General features: G+C 52.9%; 1 protein-coding gene across 1 annotated transcript; it reads right to left on the bottom strand.

The window, feature by feature from the left end:
- Window positions 1–1,571: 1,571 nt before the first annotated feature.
- Window positions 1,572–18,942, bottom strand: LOC149274301 (anion exchange protein 2-like). Its single transcript, XM_089505664.1, has 24 exons — window positions 18,922–18,942; window positions 16,811–18,250; window positions 14,379–14,444; window positions 13,907–14,066; window positions 12,952–13,184; window positions 12,211–12,320; window positions 11,423–11,619; window positions 11,077–11,210; window positions 10,782–10,962; window positions 10,565–10,700; window positions 10,100–10,280; window positions 9,485–9,593; window positions 7,790–7,974; window positions 7,036–7,249; window positions 6,347–6,562; window positions 6,088–6,236; window positions 5,537–5,731; window positions 4,983–5,231; window positions 3,928–4,017; window positions 3,626–3,792; window positions 2,937–3,190; window positions 2,452–2,621; window positions 1,948–2,121; window positions 1,572–1,652 (listed from the first exon to the last, which is right to left on the bottom strand). The coding sequence occupies exons 1-24, from the start codon at window positions 18,940–18,942 to the stop codon at window positions 1,572–1,574; spliced, it is 5,112 nt and encodes a 1,703-aa protein (XP_089361790.1).
- Between the last annotated feature and the right edge of the window lie 600 nt (window positions 18,943–19,542).

Here is a 19,542-nt window from a genome sequence, read left to right as displayed (position 1 = left end):
GGTTCCTCATCATATATACTATATATTCTGGGGTTGAGTTAATGGAGGTTCCTCATCATATATACTGTATTCAGGAGTTGGGTTACTGGGGGTTCCTCATCATATATACTGTATTCTAGAGTCGGGTTACTGGGGGTTCCTCATCATATATACTATATATTCTGGGGTTGAGTTAATGGAGGTTCCTCATCATATATACTGTATTCAGGAGTTGGGTTACTGGGGGTTCCTCATCATATATACTGTATTCTAGAGTCGGGTTACTGGGGGTTCCTCATCATATATACTGTATTCTGGAGTTGGGTTACTGGGGGTTCCTCATCATATATACTGTATTCTGGAGTTGGGTTACTGGGGGTTCCTCGTCATATATACTGTATTCTTGAGTTGGGTTACTGGGGGTTCCTCATCATATATACTGTATTCTGGAGTTGGGTTACTGGGGGTTCCTCATCATATATACTATATTCTAGAGTCGGGTTACTGGAGGTTCCTTATCATATATACTGTATTCAGGAGTTGAGGGACTGATTTATTTTAATTAGGAGCCGGGCTGGTAGAATTACGGAAAGGGCGCTGCTGGTTACCTTGAGGCTAATATATCCGTAGTTCTGGTTGTCTGCTAGATATAAGCTCTAGAGCAAATTTTGGGTGGTCGCTGAAGCTCGTCGTTGTGTTAGGTCCACAGACCCCCATTTCTTGCCCCCTGGACCTCCAGGACTGAGTAAAAGAGCCGTAGCCAACGTGTCCAAATGGCAGCAGGACAGGAAAGCTGTCGTCACGCGGGTTCCATGCCTCAGAGGGTCCCTTGAGCTTAGCTACACTGCGCTCCCTGTAAAAATGTTTACATGCGGAGGTGGTTTATAACATAGAGCAGAACCCTTTACTGGGTAACCTTGAATACGTCTCTTTATAGGAACACCGGACTCGCTGCACCGCATGGTGGTGCTGCGTATTGAGGGGCTGATTCTTGGATCACAATGCAGTAGATTTCATGTATATCTGGCCTCATGTTATCTCCTAAAGCTAATAATCCTTTCTGGTAATACTCAGTACCTCTGTATATAGCAGAATATACACTCTTTGGATAATACAAAAACATTAAATACAAATATGTTTGACCACGCCTTCACAGCCCATTGGTCGATTGCTCTCCTGCTGTGTGTAAAGCTCAGCCCCTGAGGAGCTGTTGTCATGGCCCTATATAACGATTGATCTATGCAAGATCTAACCTTGGGCCCGGCCTCCATGACACAGCAGACACAAGTCTAACTTCTTGTAGACGTCTCAGAATAACAGCTTTGATGGCCCAGCACCTCAGAGGGCAGCTACCAGTCCACCAGGCCCCCGCCACGGCAGCAGGTGGTCTGACATCTATGGGGAAAGCAGAGTCTCTGGAGACCCGTCCTGCCTTCAGCCTCCTTCTGTAGCCACTTTTACACTTGATTGTAGGATGTGAGGGGACAATGTGGACACAGTGTGAGTGGGTGGGGGCACTAGGGGGAATGGCTGGGCACCTGCCAGCTCTCTATACAGCATTTCTGCCCCAAGGCACAGTGACACAGCGGGCACTATACTGGCATTGGCATCTCATTGTACTCGTCCACTCCCTCCTGCTCATCAAAGATGGGCTGCACCTCATCAGCATCCAGCTGTGGAGACACAGAAATTAGTGAGGAGCCAATAGAGAATGTGACACGAAGGGGAGGAGCCACCAAGGGATAATGTGACACAAGGGAGAGGGGCCACCAACAGCGAGCAAAACGGAAGGGGGGAGAGAGAGAGGGGCATCAGGAAAGGGGGAGAGAGGCATCAGGGAAGGGGGAGAGAGAGAGAGGGGCATCAGGACAGGGGGAGAGAGAGGGGCATCAGGAAAGGGGGAGAGAGAGAGAGAGGGGCATCAGGAAAGGGGGAGAGGGGCAATGTGTGATCAGAATGAGAACTCACGCATTTCATCTCGCGTTCAGTGAAGATTCGCCGCAGTAGGAAGATGCGGAGGGGGACGGTGAGAATGAGGATGAAGGGGAAGGCCAGAGACGCAGCCGTCGACATCACTGCCCAGAGTATTGCAAGACAAACCAACTGCAGCGCTGTGAAGAGATGCATGCGCAACGTCCGCACCTGCGGGAGGATAACCATTAGGCGCGTCGGGAAGATACACTGCTGGCCCTGCCGCACTTTCTAGAACATCCCTGCTGAAGCCACGTACTGACTGTGTGGCCAAAGTGTAGTGCAGGCAGAGACTGGCCTGTACGCTAAGGCACACTGAAACCCAGAACCTGCCGGCAGATCAACCCCATTCGGCCCGTCTAGTCTGTAAAGATCTTAATCAGTCGTTGGTCTCGTCTTAGATTCAGGAGCCGGATGTCTATCCCATGCATGTTTAACACCTTCACTGTATTACCCTCTACCACTTCTGCTGGGAGGCTGTTCCACTTTTCTGTTACGCACCTTCTTGACGTAGATGACGTCCGGATGATGCTTTGGGGGCTTCAGCAGAAGCTGAATTCTCTCATAGAACTGGATGCCGTTAAGCGAAGTGACCCCCATATACAGGAAGATCCCAAAGAGAACGGCCAATGGGATCTTGCGAAGGAGATCCCCGATTACAATGGAGAGCCCTGTAGGAATGTCGGGGTTAATGTTAGGAAATGAATAGGATGTGTGAGTGTGGGTTTAGGTGTAATTGGGCAACGAGTGAGTGTGGGTTTAGGTGTAAGTGGGCAGAGGGTGAGTGTGGGTTAAGTTGTAAGTGGGCAGAGAGTGAGTGTGGGTTTACGTGTAATTGGGCAGAGGGTGAGTGTGGGTTTAGGTGTAAGTGGGCAGAGTGTGGGGGTAAATGGAGTAAGAACGCAGGGTGTCGGGGAAGATTAGGGGTAAGTGGGTATAGCGTGTATATATGTGGGGTATGAGGCATACTCAGTCTTTCAACCCACCCACAAGAATGGCCACCAGTAGGCCGGTGACTCTCTGTTCCTTCACCTCCTGGATTTTGGGCTTGTCTCCAGGGGCCACGGCTTTACTCATGACGGTCAGCGCATTGGCGTGTGTCACGGAACGAACAGTCGTGGCCGCCATCCATGGTAACCCGAAGAGGGCGCAAATCCCCCCCATGGCCACAATGAGGAGTAAATCCAGGTGGAATCCGGATCCCTTCACCAGCATTCGCTCCTTCTTACTGATAATCAGACTGCAGAGAGACACAGAAGATCGAAAACGTGGCCCTCGCCGAGACATCTTAACTTCCCCTCACTGCAAAACATCCTGCCCTCTCACACCGGCGGGGGCCAATGGCCACATGGCTGAAAGGGGGGGCATTATTTCATTATAGATCTCAGCGAAGCTTGGCAGCTGACAGAATAATGTGATGAGGTGCAGCCTGAGAACTACCCCAGAGAACTGCCACCCTAAGAACTATCCCCGAGAATTAGCAACAGAGAACCACCCCCCTCGAGAACTAACCCCCGAAAACTAGCATAGAGAAAAAACACCTGAGAACTACCCCCTCCCCCAAAAACTACTGCTTGAGAACTATGCCCAAGAACTACCCCCGATCAAGAACTACCCCTGAGACAACACTTTTGGTTAGCGTTACTAGTAGGGTACGAGCTGGAGTATAACTCACGTTGTGATCTGGGTCTCCATGAAGATCAGGATGTAGACCAGTATGGCTGGTAGGACACTTGCAAACATCATCCAGATGGGGAAAGGTTGGTCGGACCCAAGTGGGTTGATCACCCAGCCACGTTTATCCGGTGAGGTCACCTTGAAGCCACTAGGAACACTCAGCTTCTACAGAGCCGAAAACCCGGGAGAAGGTCATACTACGAACGTGGTGGATTTTAGAACAGCCCCCCAAGTTCAGGATCTACCCTAACCTTCACCTCCCGGGGGTGGGGCCCCGATATCAAGTAGGGCACTACGCACCTGAGTGTATGTGTCAGTGATGCTGAAATCCACAAGAACCATGATCAAGATGGCAATCGGAACCCCAAAATCTCCAATGACCCGGCGCACCTTTCAGGAGAGAAAGCAGGGGCATCAGGGCAGGCAAGGTATACAGGGTGTCCCGATATAATCATATCCCCCTCCATCCATCTCTCCCCCTCTCTCGTTATATCATATCCCCCTCCATCCATCTCTCCCCCTCTCTAATTATATCATACCCCCCTCCATCCATCTCTCCCCCTCTCTAAATATATCACATCCCCCTCCATCCATCTCTCCCCCTCTCTAGTTATATCACATCCCTTCATCCATCTCTCCTCCTCTCTAATTATATCATATCCCTTCATCCATCCCCCCCCCTCTCTCGTTATATCATATCCCTTCATCCATCTCTCCCCTTTTCCCGGTATATCATATCCCCCTCCATCCATCTCTCCCCCTCTCTCGTTATATCCCTTCATCCATCTCTCCCCCTCTCTCGTTATATCCCTTCATCCATCTCCTCCCTCTCCTGTTATATCATACCCCTTCTCCCATCTCTCCCCTTCTCCTTTGTTTTATCACACCCCTTCTCTCATCTCTCCCCCTCTCCTTTGTTTTATCACACTTCCCTCTCCCTTTTTAATTTGGATTATACCCCCTTCTCCATCCCCTCTTCCGAAAACATTTCTCTTTGGTCGTGTCTTATGTTCAGGATAGACTTATGCCAAGCAGATCTCCAGTCTTCGACCACAGCACTCAATTCTAAGACCTCACCGCGAAGACAGGTCGGAACGATCACGCTAACAGTGGCATGTGGTGTCACATTCAAAGGAGAACACGGCTAATAGCCAGACCCACGGCTAGGTCGGAGGTTTCTCACAAACCACACTTGTAAAAGGGAGTCTTATCTTAATCCAGATCCTGCTCTGTCCTCCAGCCCACCAGAGACGCTCCTCCAGCTCGTCTACCGTTCTATTTAAGGTCATGTCACAACGCGACACGTCTCCTCAGCAGGCGTGTGGCACGAAGTGGGAATCGCAGCGATGACTCACCCTCCCAGGAAAGAAGTTGCTATTCTTTAACTTGCGTAGGAAGAAAGCGATAAAGAAGGTGCCGGCCATCAACACCAGGGAGAGAAGAGCCGTGTTCGGCTGCCCCATCACCGGGCCGCTGGCTCTCGACTCTGTCCCATTCTCTGGGAAGCCACGCGTCCCGTTCTCTGGGAAGCCACCCGCCCCGTTCTCCTGCTGGGACTCGCTCTGGTTCAGGTCGCAGTTGGTGAGCGGATGCTCCTGGAAAACCTGAAAGGAACCGGCGAAGGTCTAAACTCAATGAAGAGGAGAATAAGGGGGAGGTGGGAGTGCAGAACACAGGAGAGAGAACCACCACGGGGCAGAACTCATGCACTCTGTCACACTCTGTGCAGGAGGGTATTTAATGTTATATTTTTGGATATTTGAGGTTATGCTCTGAGCACGGAGGGTAGTTGATGTACCACGGTGGGCAGGGAGGGTAGTTGATGTACCACGGTGGGCAGGGAGGGTAGTTGATGTATCACGGTGGGCAGGGAGTGTAGTTACGTTCATACCCTGAACTGACGTCATACCTTGAAGAGTTTGTAGAAAGTCTCGTAGATGAAGATCAGGGAGATGAGGATCGAGAAGATTTCCTGTGTAAATCTTGAGACGAAACGGACCAAGAAGCTGCCCTCACAGGCCACCATGGCCACGACGATCACTATAAGCCACACGCCGATCCACACCCGGCCCACGAGGTACTCCAACCCGTTAGCGGAGCAAAACTGAAAGGAAAGACGGAAGAGATGAACGGACAGGTCCCGTGACCCATACTTACATAATTCCCAACCTTAGGGATTTTTTCCTCCCCGTATTTGGCCACGGATCCACTTTATCTGTCTCTTGGAAGAAACATTTGAAAAACTATTTGTAAATTGCAGATCTTAACCGCCTTCTGTAAGAGCCGCAGGGAACCCTGGGTCTTTCTTTCATCCTTATGTATGTGGCACATCCCCAGACCTCCCTCTCATTCCCATCTCGCCCAGCTGCCTCCTTTGCATGTTTTTTGTACCCGATTCTGATGTGCCTCCATACCCCCATACCCTTCTTTAATGCCCTCCTGCCACTACACATGTCTCACAGTGTAAAAAGCCTCTTCGAACACCAGCAGTGGTCCTGAAAATCCGACAACCAGCAGCGGCTGCGCCCCCAGGAGGCAGAAAATCACCCCCTGTAGACAGGTCCCAATAATCAGCTCCGACACCCCCAGAAGCCCCTGGGTCTTCTCACCTAAACGGGCAAGAAAACATCTGAGACAAACAGTGGAAAAGGCAGAGAGCGAGAGACCGCACTCCAGGAAAACAAAAGGCGGCAGAAGGAAAAGGCTGTGGGCCACTCACCCAAGAGACCACCAAAGGTGATGGCTGGAGAGAGTGCAGCAAAGTAGATGAAGATGACGGCTGCCATGCATTGTGCGTTGAGAGCATCCCGGAAATCACTAACATATTTAGGGTACCGACGCTGGATGTCCCTGATGAGGCCACCAAAGGGCCGGCCCGTCCTGCGCAGGGGATCATCATCTGTCCCACCGACCACCGCCGACTTTGTGAGCAGAGCTGAAGAACGACAACAACATCAAGGAGACAAGTGATCATAGAGAAAGGGAGAGGACACGTAAAAAGAGAGAGAAATAGGGATGGAGGGAAAGAGAAGACAAAGTGAATTAAAGGAATGGATGGGAAAATGCGGCAGTGGAGGGGATGGTGGGAGTACTATAAGAATGAAGAGATGGGAGCGCCATAAGAACGGACAGATGGGTGGGAGTACCACAAGTAAAGGAGAGTGGGGATAAAAGTACAGAGGGAGTGGGGAGAAGGGTGATGGTAGCACAAGAAGAAGAGGGGGTTGAAGTACCAGGAGAATGGAGGGAAGGATGGAAGTACCATACATTGGAGAGTAGGAATACCATGAGAATGGAGAGTGGGGACAGAAGTACAAAAGAATGGAGAGTGGGGTGGGAGTGCCACGAGAATGGAAGTACTATGGGAATGGAGAGTGGGAGTTCCATGTGAGTAGCGAGTTTCCTCACCTTTATCCTCGGGGGTACTGGGCTCATCGAGAAGCTTCTTCTCCTGGCCCTGGCGTCTTCTAAGCATCTCCCTCTGGAACAGAGCGACAGAGCGGAGCAGCTCCTCACCCATCACTTCAGAGGGCGGCAGGACCACGCTGCAGTCTAAGAACTCATTAATAGCGTTCAGGAGATCCTGACGGTCATCAGCAAGATAGGCAGCCTCGTGAAATGACTACAAACAACGGCATGGTTAGAACATCCAGGGAACCAGAGACCAATGAAGATGGGAGCGCGATGGGTAGGATGAGAGCAGAGACCAATGAATAGGGGAGCACCATGGGTGGGATGAGAGCAGAGACCAATGAAGATGGGAGAGCGATGGGTGGGATGAGAGCAGAGACCAATGAAGATGGGAGCGCGATGGGTGGGATGAGAGCAGAGACCAATGAAGATGGGAGCACGATGGGTGGGATGAGAGCAGAGACCAAAGAATAGGGGAGCACCATGGGTGGGATGAGAGCAGAGACCAATGAAGATGGGAGCGCGATGGGTGGGATGAGAGCAGAGACCAATGAAGATGGGAGCGCGATGGGTGAGATGAGAGCAGAGACCAATGAAGATGGGAGCGTGATGGCTGGGATGCGAGCAGAGACCAATGAAGAGGGGAGTGCGATGGGTAGGATGAGAGCAGAGACCAATGAAGATGGGAGTGCGATGGGTGGGATGAGAGCAGGGACGAAGGACACGGGGTGGATAAGAGGAGGAACCTCACTTTGTCGGACATGAGGGTGGAGATGGACCTCCCGATCTCGTGATAGTCCATGTTAGACGAAGTCGGTCCAAGAAGCACGAAGAGGAAGCGCACAGGGACAGGAACCTCTAACACTGAGTCCAGCTCCACGGCCTCCTGGAGACGCACGAACGCCATGGTCGGCTGATCCAAGAACTCCACGCAGCCTGCGAAGACCAGTCATGCCAAGATATCACCCACATACACCACAGCGCTGTACACACCTGACATATTTGTAAAGCAGACCTAAGTTTAAAATCCCACGAAGCACTGATAACCCATACCCACCAAATACCCCCATCATACCCTCAATATACCCCATACCCACCAAATACCCCCATATCATACACTCAATATACCCCATACCCACAATATACCTTATACCCACCAAATACCCCCATATCATACCCTCAATATACCCCATACCCACCAAATACCCCCATATCATACCCTCAGTATACCCCATACCCACCAAATACACCCATACCCTAAATATACCTTATACCCACCAAATACCCCCATATCATACCATCAATATACCCCATACCCACCAAATACCCCCATATCATACCCTCAGTATACCTCCATACCCACCAAATACCCCCATATCATACCCTCAATATACCTCCATACCCACCAAATACCCTCATACCATACCCTCAATATACCTCCATACCCACCAAATACCCGCATATCATAGCCTCAATATACCCCATACCCACCAAATACCCCCATATCATACGCTCAATATACCTCCATACCCACCAAATACCCCCATATCATACCCTCAATATACCCCATACCCACCAAATACCCCATATCATACGCTCAATATACCTTCATACCCACCAAATACCCCCATATCATACCCTCAATATACCCCATACCCACCAAATACCCCCATATCATACCCTCAATATACCCCATACCCACCAAATACCCCCATATCAAACCCTCAATATACCTCCATACCCACCAAATACCCCCATATCATACCCTCAATATACCCCATACCCACCAAATACCCCCATATCATACCCTCAATATACCCCATACCCACCAAATACCCCCATATCATACCCTAACTATACCTCCATACCCACCAAATACCCCCATATCATACCCTCAATATACCTCCATACCCACCAAATACCCTCATATCATACCCTCAATATACCTCCATACCCACCAAATACCCGCATATCATAGCCTCAATATACCCCATACCCACCAAATACCCCCATATCATACGCTCAATATACCTCCATACCCACCAAATACCCACATATCATACCCTCAATATACCCCATACCCACCAAATACCCCATATCATACGCTCAATATACCTTCATACCCACCAAATACCCTCATATCATACCCCCAATATACCTCCATACCCACAAAATACCCGCAATATACCCCATACCCACCAAATACCCTCAATATACCTCCATACCCACCAAATACCCCCATATCATACCCTAAATATACCTCCATACCCTCAATATACCCCATACCCACCAAATACCCCCATATCATACCCTCAATATACCCCATACCCACCAAATACCCCCATATCATACGCTCAATATACCTCCATACCCACCAAATACCCCCATATCATACGCTCAATATACCCCATACCCACCCTATAAACTCCTATCATACCCCACTCACCGACAAGCACCACGCTGGCCTCCGCATTCTCTGGAATCTTCTCCAGAAGTTTCAGTTCATGTTTAGATTTGGAGCGTTGGATGGAGGGCAAGGAGGGGACCGAGTCTCTCTGTACAAAACACACAAGGGGTTATATTATCTCTCAGTCTGTCCTGCAGGGGCCACAGTCCCTAAATGTCTGGGGAACCAACGCTGACCGCACAGCGTGAAGGAGTCTGGAAAACAAACCTGGGATCTTTCTGACAAAAGCAGAGTTTATCAGAGGATAAATGTACCAGACCCACGCATTCTGCTGCTCATGCGCAGTCACGGCAAAAATCAACGCACTCCGCTCGGCGGGGGGGGGGGATTGCGGCAACACAAACCAACGCATTCTGCTCCGCGGAGGGGGGGCGCCACAAACCGACGCATTCTGCTCCGCAGGGGGGGCGCCACAAACCGACGCATTCCGCTCCGCAGGGGGGCGCCACAAACCGACGCATTCCGCTCCGCAGGGGGCAACGCATTCCGCTCCGCAGGCGCAGTGAGGCCACTAACCAACGCATTTCGCTGCACAGGAGCGCGACAAACCAGAGATACCCTCCATTTTAATGTCTCTTTGGGTTCCGGCCTCACCTCTCGCTCCACGTCAACCTTGGTCTCCTGCTCGGCAGGGTCTCCCCCCATCAGGGGGTCCGTCAGGTTGGGCTCACTGTTCTGGGCGAGGTGATTGGTGCTGTGATGTCCGAGCAGAGAGCCCAGGCTGGCGGCTGAAATGTTTCGGGAGAACGAGGAGTCCTTCTCATCGCTGGGGTGGCTGCAGTAGACAGGGTGACAGTCAGTAACTGTCCCTGCATAAGGTTAACCTGCATAAGGTTAACCTGCGTGTATTCTGCCCCCGCAGGGGCTTTTACCTGTGAGTAATCTACCCCCTGCCTAAAATTAACCTGTGTGTATTCTGCCCCCGCAGGGGCTTTTACCTGTGAGTAATCTACCCCCTGCCTAAAATTAACCTGCGTGTATTCTGCCCCCGCATGGTCATTAACCTGTGAGTAATCTACCCCCTGCATTGAGATAACCTGCGTGTATTCTGCCCCCTACCTGTGTTTTAGGAGCAGCGCTCTCAGCACGTTCGCCCGGTCCTCGGCTTTTATTTGGTCGCTGATGATCATTTGCTCCACCACCTGATGGGCGATCCCTGGTAACGTTCTCTGGTCCAGATCCAGGAGGACGGCACCTAAAGGTGAACGAGACCCCTCAGACAGGCTTTAGACGGACCCCGCCGGCCAGACAGTTCCTACCTCCATCGCGCTCTCACCGTGAGACAGCGTCCGTCTCAGCTCCAGCAGGCTACGGAAGCTCAGGGAGGCCACATGAGGTTTCCCCCACTGGTCCGTCTCGGCCTCCACGTCCTCCTCGAACTTTATCCAGCGAGCCGTCTCCTTCCACTGCAGCTCCTGGTGTTTGTCTACGACGAGCTCGTTGAGTTCCACAAACACCTGTGCAAAGAGAAATGGAAAGGATGGAGCGGCGGGGGGCAGAAATCCCTGGGGTCACCAGGGGATCTTGGGTATTGCCCCCGGACGGCACGCGTCTGGGTCGCAGCGTCTCACCTCGTGGGGCTGAAGGGTGACGCTCTTGCGGTGCGGGTGACGCTCTTTGTGTTCTTTGCTGATGTGAATAACTTGGCCTTTGCTTTTACGCACAAGATGCCGGCGCACGGCCGGAAGGTCTTCGAATCGGTGGCCTACGACAAAAGAGTGTTGTAAGGGGAAACATGACACACAGAGAGCTGGGGTCCAAGCGAGACAGTCACAGGGCTCTGGGGTCAGTGAGAGAGAGTCACAGAGCTCTGGGGTCAGTGAGAGTCACAGAGCGTTGGGGTCAGCGAGAGTGCCTGTTTTGTGTTGCAGTCTCCTCTCGCCCCGGTGTGACTGTCAGCCTCGGTCTCTCACTCACTCTTCATGTAGTCCAGGTCGGCCGAGGCCAGCGTTTGGGCTTCGCTCTCGTCTGTCGGTACCAGCTGGTAACGCGCGTCCTCGGAGTGGGTCATGCTGCCGATCCGCCGGCGCTCAGTGAGGCTGTAGCTGCGGTGGGGCGGCTGGCGATGGGGGTGACGAGGGTTCCCAATGGACTCTCCGGCTCCCTCCGCCTCTCTGTGTGTGAAATTATGGTGCAAGGTGAGTATGAGGGTCCCTGGTGTGTGTGTGGGGGATTATAGAATTAACCCCTCGGTCTCCACGTTTATTGTGGGGTCTCAGCCAAGCGAGAGACAGACACATAAGAACAAAAAGAGACTGCGTTCAAATCAGTAAAAAGACATCAGCCCCAGTATAACTGGGAAGAGAACCCAGTACAGACCAGTACCAGATGGAGCCGAGACTTACCCCTGACCCAGCACCAACGGGCCCTTTAGATTGTCAGCTTCTGGGAGCAGAGCCCTCCTCACAATTTGTCTTTGTTTACATGTCATAATATATTAGACCCCCTTTGTACAGCGCTGTAGAATGTGGTGGCGTTATAGAAATAGCCAATAATACTTAGTGTTATTAGGCTTGTAGTGGCCCCGCCGGTGGTCTTCAGGGGACACCCACCCAGACCTCATTAATTTCACCGCCCGACCCCCAAACATCAGCCCATCCCCCACTTTAATCCCTGTTCTTTTGGCCCATCTACCCTGGTGTGGTCCTGCTCTCTTGCCCCATGAGCTAACAGTCGTCATTGGGTTCCCCAGCAGCCTTTCTTACCCTCCTTTGGGCTTCTCCTCCGGGGTCTGCTCACTGACTTTTCCATCTGGAAGTGACACGGAAAGCAGCCCACCATTCCTGGGAGAGACATTCCCCTCAAACACTAAGAGCTGGAGACAGACAGAGACAGACAGTGAGAGTGATGCCCTGACAAGCAGACAGACCAGCACACAGGGCTCAGTTAACTAAACCGTGAGTCTCTGCTTTATAAAAGAAGTGGCCCCGGGGGTGTCCGGGGGGGGCAGGAAGGGCTGTGCTGGCCCTGTATAAATGAAGCCCAGCGAGATATGTTAATTAGACCACTCCTTTCACACGGCTGCATGGGGTATTCCTTCGCAACCGCTGCAGCGTCATCGAGGGGCTTCGGGGTCTGTTTGTAAAATAACTGATTAAGTCATTTTGTTGCAGGTGGCACCTTCTATGGCCAAAGCAGATGAAGATGTAGAGTCACGGAACACATGTCATATCATATATACACTACACATCATATGTACAGCTACACGGGACACGCGTATACCACGCATCATATGTACAGCTACACGGGACACGCGTATACCACGCATCATATGTACAGCTACACGGGACACGCGTATACCACACATCATATGTACAGCTACACAGGACACACGTATAACACATATACGTACAGCTACACGGGACACACGTATAATACACGTCACACGTATACCACATATGACATATGCACGCATGCATTTGAAACACGGCTCACGCATGCTGTACCTGTGCGTCTGCCGCTTCGACTCGCTCCTCCGGGGTTTTGTCATCGTCGGTGTCCTCCTCGTCCTCCTCCTCCTCTCTCTCAGGGATGGTTCCCGGGGTATCTCCGGCCACAGACGCCCTCCTCTTCCTCCTCCTCCTCCTCTTCTTGTGTTTTCGGCCGTCCCGGCCGCCGCAGTCGGAGGGCAGATGAGAGGAGAGAGGGTGGTGGATGTGGTGAGAGGAGTGCCTGTGATCTGAAACATATCAGCGTTATCAGCGGGATCAACCATAAACATCTGCAGAGAGAGTGGTGGGTGCATGGAACAGCTTCTAGGAACAGGGCCTTCTCCTCCTCCTGTCTCACCCCCCCTTAGCCTCCTAACAGATTGTAAACTGCTAGGAACAGGGCCCTCTCCTCCTCCTGTCTCATCCTCCCCCTTAGCCTCCTAATAGATTGTAAGCTCCTAGGAACAGGGCCATCTCCTCCTCCTGTCTCATCCTCCCCTTAGCCCCCTAATAGATTGTAAGCTCCTAGGAACAGGGCCATCTCCTCCTCCTGTCTCATCCTCCCCTTAGCCCCCTAATAGATTGTAAGCTCCTAGGAACAGGGCTCTCTCCTGCTTCTGTCTCGACACCCCCCCCCCCCATCCTCCTAATAGATGTGAAAACAATGAGGGAGACGGGCAAATCAGGAGAAAACCAGCAAAGGAGAGGGGCAAATCGTGGGGGGGGGGGTGAAGCAGAGGGGCAAATCAGGAAAAAAAGGAAGGAGAGGGGTAAATATAGGGGGGAGTGACCAATCAAGGAGGAGGCAAATAAGGGGAAAACCAACGAAAGAAAGGGGTAAATCATGGAAAAATCAATGAAGGAGAGGGGCAAATCAGGAGAAAAGCAGCGACGGAGAGGGGCAAATGAAGGGAAGAGCAGCGAGGAATACAGTGAGGGAGAGAGCCGTGGCCCCGTCGGAGACACTCACACTGGAAGTCCTCCTCGCTGTAGCTCTTGCCGAGTTCGGTCGGGCTCCGCGGGTGGACGTCCTGCAGGATCTCCTCAAACCTTTCCACACCCAGCGCCTGGATCGCATCCCCGTCATCCTCATAACGAAGGGCTGCGGCCGGAGGGGCCTCGGGGGGCGGCTGGGAGAGAAGAAAGGGGGGATTAAGGGCAAGAGGAGTGTTAAGCCCCGTAACATGACAATAACATAACGACAAGGGAGGGCGAGGAAAGTCTCCGGCATTAGACGGAGCGGGACGGCTTCCAACTAAAATCTCAGCTATTTCACAAACCCGAATGCGAAAAACATGAAAAATGCAACCAAATTCCAACCAATGAAACGATTTCTGGGGTGGTCGATAAATTTACAGGATTCAGGATTTGGGGAAAAACACAACGGAGGTAGCCGGGGCCGAAAGGAAGGAGTTGGACATGTTGGGATTTTTCCAGCTTACCTGCGCCATTTCTGGTCGGGTGACGAGTGGGGAGTAACAGGGTGACAGCGACTTGGAGGGATATTTCTGGGACGGGAGGGAGGGGACACGCGTAGCCACAGCAGGGTGACATTGTGCTCCAAGGGGGTTGTTCCCCTCCCAGGTGCTTATCAGCGGCTTGGATTATAACGCGGGGCCCAAGGGCACGGGGACGTTAATTCATATCCCAATCTCATACACGCCAAATATTGACAGATTCTAAACAATGTCACGTGTCGCGGGTACACAAAGAGCGCGTGCCTTAGCGTGTAAGCTCCCAAATCGGTGATAACACATCACTACCACCCCACCAGGGGGCAGGTTCCATGAATCCCAGCCACGTTACCCCAGTACAGACAGAGCCAGGCCCATCTTCCTTAACCAGATATTATACGAAGAAGGTGGGGAAGGAAGGAGAGAGAATGTCGGGAAGGGGGGGGGGCAGGGAAAAGGGGCTCCTCTACCTATTCTAACATTAAAAACCCACCCTTATAATCTACCACACACTCTATTGCCGGAGAGCGGTCACCATTTCCCCCCCGAATACTTCTTACACCGTATATAGATAGAATTTACCCCACTACACTGTTCTGGTAACTATGGTAACTGCCCCGGCTTCCTCTTTTGACGTGTGTCCATCTAATTGTTTCAATGTCATTGTTAATCTTCACTGTCTCTCTGTTGTAACAGCGCTACGGTATCTGCTGGCGCTCTACTAATAAAATGTAACAAATAAATAATAGCTTAAGACAGAAGAGATATAAAGAGAGAGAGAGAGAAGCCATACTGGGGGAGAGAGGCTGGCAAGACAGAAGGCCAAAGAGAGGGGAAAAAGAAAGGCAGAGGGAATAAGAAGGTGAGAGACAAGAGAGGACAGAACGGAGGAGACAGAAGATCAAGGAAAAGGGAAGGATAGGGGAGAGAGAAGGTTGGGGAGAGAGGGCAGGATAGAGAAGGTCGGAGAGAGAGGGTAGGATAGAGGAGAGACAAGGTCGGAGAGAGAGGGTAGGGAGAGAGGAGAGAGAAGGGGAGGGAGAGAGGGTAGGAGAGAGGAGAGACAAGGTTAGGGAGAGAGGGTAGGAGAAAGAAGGTTGGGGAGAGAGGGTAGGAGAAAGAAGGTTGGGGAGAGAGGGTAGGAGAGAGGAGGTTGGGGAGAGAGGGTAGGAGAGAGGAGAGAGAAGGTTGGGGAGAGAGGGTAGGAGAGAGGAGAGAGAAGGTTGGGGAGAGAGGGTAGGAGAGAGGAGAGAGAAGGTTGGGGAGAGAGGGTAGGAGAGAAGAGAGAGAAGGTTGGGGAGAGAGGGTAGGAGAGAGGAGAGAGAAGGTTGGGGAGAGAGAAGGTTGGGGAGACAGAAGGTTGGGGGAGAGAGAAGGTTGGGAGAGAGAGAAGGTTGGGAGAGAGAGAAGGTTGGGAGAGAGAGAAGGTTGGGAGAGAGAGAAGGTTGGGAGAGAGAGAAGGTTGGGAGAGAGAGAAGGTTGGGAGAGAGAGAAGGTCGGGGATAGAGGGTAGGATAGAGGAGAGAGAAGGTTGGGGAGAGAGGGTAGGATAGAGGAGAGAGAAGGTCGGGGAGAGAGGGTAGGATAGAGGAGAGAGAAGGTCGGGGAGAGAGGGTAGGATAGAGGAGAGAGAAGGTTGGGGAGAGAGAAGGTAGGATAGAGGAGAGAGGTTGGGGAGAGAGAGTAGGATAGAGGAGAGAGAAGGTAGGATAGAGAAGGGCAGGGAGAGAGGGTAGGATAGTTTTCCGCAGAGATGCCCTCCTTCGCTGTACTATACATGGGGTGGGGGCGGGGGGGTTAGTGCAAGGGGTGTGAGGCGGTAACTGCCCCTGGGCTGCCCTTCTTTTATTGGCAGCATTTCCGCTGGATCCTTTCTCCCCCCTCGGGGCAGTCTGTAAATATGCACCCTGAACATGTCTGCTAAATAAAAGTTTTAGGCTACCTCATTACTGGGCCACATGGCCAATCCTGCCCCTTGGGGTAATTGTGGCAGCCCTGCCTTGTCTATATTCCCTCTACACGATGCTGCAGAACATTCTAGATACAGATGCAGATGCTTTATCCGCCGGGGGAATCTTCTTCATGCGCCCCATTTCCTAAAACTGAGAATAAATACCCCAACCCCCTGAGAGATGCCCCCAGTCACTGCCCCTGTGCCTTGTAAGGGTAACGGCTCACAAACAGCATTCTTACGAGATCCCTGGCAATGGATCGGGGGCCACAGACTGCCACTAATCGGACCCAGAACAGACCCCCCGACCCCGCAAATCTCAGAGCAGGTTATCATGCGCAGCTTTCCGGCTCCAAGTGCCATTTTGTACCCAGGAGACGCCGCTCTACCTTTCCATGCAGCTACAGTGAAGGAGCATGCATGCGCGTGCAATTCCAACGTCCGGCCAACGCTTCTGTATTCATCCTACGGGCTCCTTGTTTGTGCCACACGGCCCCGGGGATGGAGTACGACTGACACAGACACAGCACAGGGGACGGTGTACGACTGACACAGACACGGCACAGGGGACGGTGTACGACTGACACAGACACGGCACAGGGGACGGTGTACGACTGACACAGACACGGCACAGGGGACGGTGTACGACTGACACAGACACGGCACAGGGGACGGTGTACGACTGACACAGACACGGCACAGAGGACGTTTTACGACTGACACAGACACGGCACAGGGGACGTGTACAACTGACACAGACACGGCACAGGGGACGGTGTACGACTGACACAGACACGGCACAAAGGGCGGTGTACAACTGACACAGACACGGCACAAGGGACAGTGTACGACTGACACAGACACGGCACAGTGGACGGTGTACGACTGACACAGACACGGCACATGGGACGGTGTACGACTGACACAGACACGGCACAGGGGATGGTGTACGACTGACACAGACACGGCACATGGGACGGTGTACGACTGACACAGACACGGCACAAAGGGCGGTGTACGACTGACACAGACACGGCACAAAGGGCGGTGTACGACTGACACGGCACAGGGGACGGTGTACGACTGACACAGACACGGCACAGGGGACGGTGTACGATTGACACAGACATGGCACAGGGGACGGTGTACGACTGACAGACACGGCACAGGGGACGGTGTACGACTGACACAGACACGGCACAGGGGACGTGTACAACTGACACAGACACAGCACAGGGGACGGTGTACGACTGACACAGACACGGCACAGAGAACGGTGTACGACTGACACACACACGGCACAGAGGACGGTGTACGACTGACACAGACACGGCACAGAGGACGGTGTACGACTGACACAGACACGGCACAGGGGACGGTGTACGACTGACACAGACACGGCACAGGGGACGGTGTACGACTGACACAGACACGGCACAGGGGACGGTGTACGACTGACACAGACACGGCACAGGGGACGGTGTACGACTGACACGGCACAGGGGACGGTGTACGACTGACACGGCACAGGGGACGGTGTACGACTGACACGGCACAGGGGACGGTGTACGACTGACACAGACACGGCACAGGGGACGGTGTACGATTGACACAGACATGGCACAGGGGACGGTGTACGACTGACAGACACGGCACAGGGGACGGTGTACGACTGACACAGACACGGCACAGGGGACGTGTACAACTGACACAGACACAGCACAGGGGACGGTGTACGACTGACACAGACACGGCACAGAGAACGGTGTACGACTGACACAGACACGGCACAGGGGACGGTGTACGACTGACACAGACACGGCACAGGGGACGATGTACGACTGACACAGACACGGCACAGGGGACGGTGTACGACTGACACAGACACGGCACAGGGGACGGTGTACGACTGACACAGACACGGCACAGGGGACGGTGTACGACTGACACACACACGGCACAGGGGACGGTGTACGACTGACACAGACACGGCACAGGGGACGGTATACGACTGACACACACATGGCCCTGGGGGGCACTGTATGACTGACTCACAGAGCACAGGGGATGGAGTACAACTAACACACACATAATAGGGAATGGTGTACGTCTGACACACACATGGCCCCGGGGGGCGCTGTATGACTGACGCACAGAGCACAGGGGATGGAGTACAACTGACACACGCATAATAGGGAATGGTGTACGTCTGACACACACACGGCCCCAGGGGGCGCTGTATGACTGACGCACAGAGCAGAGGGGATGGAGTACAACTGACACACACATAATAGGGAATGGTGTACGTCTGACACACACACGGCCCCAGGGGGCGCTGTATGACTGACGCACAGAGCACAGGGGACGATTTACTACAGATACACAGCGCAGGTAACCCACACATGGCACAGGGGACGGTGTACAACTGACACACACACGGCCCCGGGGGGGTTCTATGACTAACACACATGATAGGGGACGGTGTACGACTGACACACAGCACAGGGGACGATTTATTAGCACCAGGTGACACGTTGTGGCCTCCGTTAACCTTTGCTGTCTAGACCCCCGGCCACTCACCTGGTTCAGCAGAAAGTCCATGGAGGGATCACCTACGAGCTGCTGGCCAAACAGGCGACTCCAAGTCACATGACTGCAATGACTGTCCCATCACCATCCAAGCGTTTCAACTATTAACCCTTCTCAGGGCAGAAAGATCTCCAAGGTGATTAAAAGCCACTTCCTTCCTGCCACCTGCTCCCACAGGCCCTCTCTATCCTGAATCCAGCCCCAGGAGCCGCCAGGCATCCAGCCGAGGCTGCGGACAGAGCCGGTTACTGATTAACCCAAAACAAACAGGGGAGCGCGGCCTTATCACACTGATAGAGGAGAGACTCCGGTGATAGAACTTCCAGCCACCTGCACGACGTGGCCCCCGACACACGGTGACACGGAGCCCACAGTAACACAGCCCCAACACACAGTGGCACAGTACCCACCCCACGGCGACACGGTACACACCCCACGGCGACTCGGCCCCCGACACGGTGCCCACCCCACGGCGACACGGCCCCCGACACACAGTAACACAGCCCCACCACACGGTGACATGGTACCCACCACACAACGACACGGTACCCAAACCACAGCTACACGGCCCCCAACACACGGCGACACAGTGCCCACCACACGGCGACATGG

Source organism: Sceloporus occidentalis, unplaced genomic scaffold (genome assembly GCF_023333645.1).
Source record: "Sceloporus occidentalis isolate IW3139 unplaced genomic scaffold, rSceOcc1.0.p SCAF_337, whole genome shotgun sequence".
NCBI lineage: Eukaryota > Metazoa > Chordata > Lepidosauria > Squamata > Phrynosomatidae > Sceloporus > Sceloporus occidentalis.
This window is presented reverse-complemented; position numbering and strand designations above follow the sequence as displayed.

Bases quoted from the DNA above. Each gene is read 5' to 3' on its own strand.
- LOC149274301 (XM_089505664.1), bottom strand. From the start codon at position 18,942: ATGGACTTTCTGCTGAACCAG. The intron at 13,185-13,906 runs GTGAGTGTCTCC...GATATGTTTCAG, and splicing joins CAGCGAGGAGGACTTCCAGT to ATCACAGGCACTCCTCTCAC. The intron at 4,018-4,982 runs GTGAGTCATCGC...CTCTCCTGAAAG, and splicing joins GCAACTTCTTTCCTGGGAGG to GTGCGCCGGGTCATTGGAGA.